Here is a 6,039-nt window from a genome sequence, read left to right as displayed (position 1 = left end):
ATTGTTGGTTGTCCAATGAGGGTGGACGGGGGTGATACTATCATGTTGTGGGTGAAGCCAGGGAAGTTGCTAAAATTCTGCAATGCACAAGATAGCCGCACACAACAGGGAATCAGCCAGGTCAACCTGTCAGCAAAGCCCAGACTGATAAAGCAGAGCCAAAGCCCTTACTACCTCACAGGGCAGCTGCTGTATTATAATCCACAATCGACCTCAGTAAATTCTTTGAGGTTCAAAGCACCCATTCCTCCTGAAGTTCTGATTTACTCCAACTAGAATTCAGTTAGCTGGTGGCAAAAAAAAGTAACTAAATATGGAGAATATCTTTAATAGCTCTTCAAACAATGTTTCTCTATTTTATTGATATTTTATCAAAAAAAATTAGAGGTATGATACATTTTTTTCCGTCAGTAATGGAGCCTGGTCGCCCTATGGATATTCATGATGGCCAATTATCATAAAAAAAAAATTAAGCTCTATTTTCAAAAACAAATGGAAAGTTGGCAAATAAAAGTGGATGTAGTACTTCCTGCAGCTGTGCTGGAATTCTGTTGAAAGGACTCTTTTTGGAGAAATAGGAGGACAGGGGAGCAATGCAAAGTGTCGTCCCTACATCCTCCAGGCCAGCGGTTCTCAACCTGTGGGTCGTGACCCCTTTGGCAGTCGAAGGACCCTTTCACAGGGGTCGCCTAAACCTAAGACCATCCTGCATATCAGATATTTACATGACGATTCATAACAGTAGCAACATTACAGTGATAAAGTAGCCACGAAAATAATTTTATGTTGGGTCACAACATGAGGAACTGTATTTAAAGGGCCAGAAGGTTGAGAACCACTGCTCCAGGCTAGCATGTAGGGATGAGGCTAGCATGCAGGGATGACATTGCCCTAGACTTTTTAGAAAATCATTTCCAGTTCTGAGTAAAAGGGAGACAGAATTTTCTGGAATTCACCTAAGTACACAGGGACACTAAGCTGAGTGACAGTATTTTTTTTTTCATCTTTAGAAAAACAGAGTTGTTTAAATCCACTGTTTATCAGCTGCTACTGCCACCAAGCAGGGCTCAAGGGTCCCAGGTTCGATTCTGGTCAAGGGCATGTACCTTGGTTGCGGGCACATCCACAGTAGGGGGTGTGCAGGAGGCAGCTGATTGATGTGTCTCTCATCAATGTTTCTAATTCTCTATCCCTCTCCCTTCCTCTCTGTAAAAAATCAATAAAATATATTTTTTTAAAAAGAAGAAAACATTGCACTTGCTTCGCTCACTTGGACATTATTAAATGCACTCAGTCAAAATGTCTTACCACGGGATGTCACATCGGCTCTACTGCATCATTTGCTATGTTCATAAGATACTTTCCTGAGGTCAGACTTCATGATATTGGAATTAAGTGCAATAATTCCAGAAAATAGATATGCATTCCTGTAGCCAGTAGCACAAAAGTTAGAAAATTATCATTGTTCCCTTTTAATAAAAGCAGAGTAACCTAAAATCAAATTAGACCACGCATCACCACGGTGAGTTTCAAAAGCCCTGTTTTGTATGAGTACCTGCCACACTTTTAATATTAAAAATAAAATGATGTCATATATTTTAGCAATAAGCATATATATAGCCTAGTCCAATAAACTCCTAGAGATAAAACATATCTAGGTATTTTTCTAATTTACCTAACTCATGGCCAATTTAAACTCAGATAATAGAGTTTAGGAATAAAACTATTCTTATTCTACTGAGGATAGATGCTTACTTACTTTAGCCTTAGAATTTTATTTATTTATTTATTTATTTATTTATTTATTTATTTCAGTGATGTTTGTGTTTGGAAATGTGAGTGCTTTTTCTGTTAAATACTGTGCAGGACTCGATGCTTAGGGCCTAAGAGGGGATCATTTTCAGTCAACTTTGCAACCCATCAAAGAAGATTCTAGTTCTCTGGTGAGGTACCTCCCATTTTCTCACACCTATTTTGAGACTGTTCTGATGAAAGTATTCTCCCTGAACTATGTGTTAAATGCACGGCAGATGCTTCTCCAATACTAATACAGGCCCGTTATGGTTATGGATCCAAATCAGAGTCTAATAAATGTATTTGAACTTGGTAACACGGGTCAGACACATAAAAGTTTAAGCTCCTCAAAATACATTTGGTAAAGTCAGCAATGAAATTCCTTCTCATTTCCATATACTTTTCCATTAAGTTACTAGTTGGCAATTGTAATAAATATTTTTAAATATGTCTCATTAAAAAAAATCAACCTAGCTTAATTCAGGTGCAGGAATAAATACAGAATATTTTATATTCTTCTACCCAGAAATGCTCATTTTTCTCCTGGTAGATGCCTCATAGATTAATGTGATCGTATATTAAAAAAAAAAAAAGACTCAAAGGAAATTTGGACAAATAAGTAAGTCATTATTAAGCAAATAAATGGAAGCAGTCCCAATGGACTGAATCTCAAAGACAGTATGAAAGTACTTGTGTCATACTTAAGTAGAAATATTCCTATACTTCCACGTGAAAAAAGAAAAATAGTTTATATATTTAAACATTTGAAATGCCCAGTTCACAGCAGAAAGTAAACATTCATTTTCTTTCCACCTCACAAAATGAAATGGCCCAATAGCATTTTCTTCCTGCTCTCTCCTGCCCCGCCCCCATAAGCTTCACTTTTTCTCCTGTTCTGAAAGTGGTCTCTTCCTTAATAGGTCTCCATCTTACATTCATTCAAAAATAAGCCAAAGAAAAAATTGCTGCAGTGGCAAGACTATTCTTCCTCTTTTATAATCTTCCAGTGGAATGGAAAAAACAAACAAACAAACAAACAAAAAAACAGCCATCATGGCTCCTAAGTTTGTGCGATGTACTTGGCAATGAGCTCAGCTGAGAGTCAGCTGGAAGCTCTAATCGGTGTCAAACAAAAACTACTTTGAGTCCCGTGTCCACAGTCACTGAGTCCCACCTTCAGTGCCCTGACATACACACACCAGTGCAGTTTGCTTCAGAAAAATCAATGAGCAAACGAAAACTCTTCAAGAGCAGCATGAGACCTCCAGGACCACGTAATGGGTTACCTTGTCAGTCCCGTAAAAATTCACAGACTCGGTCAATGAACACCCCACACAGCCAACCCCTCACTGACCACAGAGTGCACCCCGTGGGTTTGGTCAGTGCCTACAACCCACAGAGCTGCTCCCCCAAGCCAAGCTGTAGGTCCAAAGTGCCTCGCCTATATAGTCTGCTTATGCGGGGACTGGGTTAAAAATGTGTGCTGTTGGTATAGCATCGGTCCTCCTGAGTTTTGGTGAAAGCTTGTCCATGGTCACTCACACGGCCATCCCGAGATACTTCAATCGCCACTTCCGAGAGTTCTGGTCTACCGAGGCCTTGGCTTTGGTACATGTCTAGACGAGGAGAGCCGTTGTGCTCAGCACAGCCATTGACGTGGGCCAGGGGCAGTGCCCGGGGGGGACAGCACAGGTGCTTGGCACAGCTCTTGGAGATGCAGGGGGAGCTGCACAGTGACAGCGTGTCCTTCTGCTCCAGGGACTCCGGCGAGTCCACGGCCTCAAACTGGATGGTCACGTTGTGGATTCCCGCCCTGTGGAAGATTTCTCGAATTTTCAGACTGGCGTCCTGATACCCCCTGTCCTTCTGGTACTTGATGTGCAGGGTGGCAATGATCTTCCCACTTATAAGTTCCCAGATATGCAGTTCATGAACGCTGCTGATGTCCGGCACGGCCGCGAGCTTACTCACTAGGACAGGGAAGAGCAAGCGACAGCCAAGGTGAGAGCTAGAACGGAAACATAGAACTACTTCAGGGGCAGGGGGTGTGGTCCCTTGAAGCATTCTCACCAAAATGATGTATTTACTAAGAATAACAGGAAGAAAAATAGCCTCACCTACTACTCAGCTATACAAGGACATGGCCCCATTATCTTTCTCCTCTTGGAATTCCTCTACCAAATATTTTTAGGCCATAAAAGGCAATTCAAGAAAATAAGTTTAAGAACAAGAAAAAATGCCCAGTGTGGCTCAGGTGATGGTGTTGTCTCATGTACTGAAAGGTTGCCAGTTTGATTCCAGGTCAGGGCACCTGCCTGGTTTGCAGGCATCGATCCCCAGTAGGGGGCGTGCAGGAGGCAGCTGAGCGATGTTTCTCTTTCACATCAATGTTTCTCTCTCTCTCCTTCACCGCTCCACTCTCTCTAAACATCAATAAAAAACATTTTTTTTAAATCAATTAACCTGGAAGCAGGATCTAGAACACAAGAGATTGATTCATGGTTTCAGAATGGGGAGAATAAAAATGGAGTTCACCTTATTTGGATGAAAATAAATCCTTGACATGAAGGTAAGTAGCCAGGTAAGTAGTCCAGGAACAGATACTGCCTGAGCACTACATTCTCAAAAAATGTGCAGGTCAGCCCAGCTGGTGTGGCTCAGTGGTTGAGCGTCGACCTATGAACCAGGAGGTCACGGTTCGATTCCCTGGTCAGGGCACATGCCCGGATTATGGGCTCGATCCCTGATCCTGCAGGAGGCAGCAGATCAATGATTCTTTCTCATCATTGATGTTTTAGCTCCCTCTCCCTCTCCCTTTCTCTCTAAAATCAATAAAAAAATATATTTAAAAAAAAATGTGCAGGTGAGTCACAGAATCATAGGCTGCAAAGGACCTTTGGTTCTTGGAGCCGTGACTCATCTCACGAAGCTCCAAGGGATGAAGAATGTCTCTACCGCTGATAGGGATAATTGAGGCTCTGAAATAACGCGGGCCCTTTGGCCTGGAGGACAGGAAGTGGACAGTGGTTCTAGATCAGACCCGCCTGACTTACTCAGCTCCTCCACGTTGACCCCTTTGGGGACCATCTGCAACAGAATGATGGCGGTCTCCTTGATGAGCGGGAAGGCAGACGACAAAATGATGATCACCATGACGACGGTCAGGCTGGGGTCAATGTAGCATTGCCAGTTGCAGGGGTCATCCTGGTCCAGGGGCAGCACATAGAAGATGGTGGCCGTGATCACCACCACCACCGAGCCCAGGGCGTCGCCCATCACGTGCAAAAGCACACCTGCCGGAAGAAAGCAAGATCCCTAAAGCACACGTCCAAGTTCAGGGCCATGTCACGCTCCGGGCTCAGGGTCCCACGTCGGTGAAGATCCGTGGCTATTTGTTTTCTTTAGGGTAGGAACGGCAGGATGGATTCAATTTTTTAAATAGATTTTTATTGATTTCAGAGATGTGATGGCAAACTTGATCTTAAAAACCTACCATATCTGTTTTTTAAACTGAACCTAAAAGGATAGTGATTTTTTAAAAAAATATATTTTATTGATTTTTGACAGAGAGGAAGGGAGAGGGATAGAAAGTTAGAAACATCTATGAGAGAAAAACATCGATCAGCTGCGTCCTGCGCACCTCCTACTGGGGATGTGCCCGCAACCAAGGTACATGCCCTTGACTGGAATCGAACCTGGGACCCTTCAGTCCGAAGGCCGACACTCCATCCACTGAGCCAAACCGGTTAAGGCAGGATAGTGATTTTTTTTTATTACAGATTCTCTTTCCAAAAAGACTCACCACCAAGCTCTTTAGAAAGTCTCCTATTGTTGTAAACTATACGAGTGCCTAACCACACCGCTGTCCACCTGAAACTAATACGAAATAATATTGAATGTAAACTGTAGTTTAAAAATAACATTTTTAAAAATTAAAAAAAAATAATAAAAATAGTGGGTGAGGGACTAAAGATCGTAAAAGAAACTTTCCCAACTCCCGAGAAGAGCAGATTACCTATTGTACAGAACAAAAATCATGTCACTAAGTCATATCTCATTTCAAACCCCAAAACTATTGAATAAGCTTAAAGCCTTCATCATCATTGGTTGACTCTATGGGTGTAAGACTACAGAGCTTAAAAATGTTAATTCATTATTTAGAAATATCTACATATCCTGTTCTACTCTAAGAACTTCCCCTTAGTTAATTAATTAATTAATTAATTTTTATTAGTTAACGTATTA

General features: G+C 41.9%; 1 protein-coding gene across 1 annotated transcript in view; it reads right to left on the bottom strand.

Moving 5' to 3' along the window:
• Nucleotides 1–1,769: 1,769 nt before the first annotated feature.
• SLC30A10 (solute carrier family 30, member 10) overlaps nt 1,770–6,039 on the bottom strand; it is a 19,734-nt gene continuing 15,464 nt past the window's right edge. Inside the window, exons 3-4 of the mRNA XM_014528063.1 lie at nt 4,848–5,087; nt 1,770–3,764 (exon numbers count right to left, since the gene is read on the bottom strand). Of these exons, the coding sequence (XP_014383549.1) occupies nt 3,265–3,764; nt 4,848–5,087 (740 nt within the window). The 3' untranslated portion in view covers nt 1,770–3,264. The remainder of the gene's footprint in view (nt 3,765–4,847; nt 5,088–6,039) is intronic.

Source organism: Myotis brandtii, unplaced genomic scaffold (assembly GCF_000412655.1).
Source record: "Myotis brandtii unplaced genomic scaffold, ASM41265v1 scaffold612, whole genome shotgun sequence".
Taxonomy (NCBI): Eukaryota; Metazoa; Chordata; class Mammalia; order Chiroptera; family Vespertilionidae; genus Myotis; species Myotis brandtii.
This window is presented reverse-complemented; position numbering and strand designations above follow the sequence as displayed.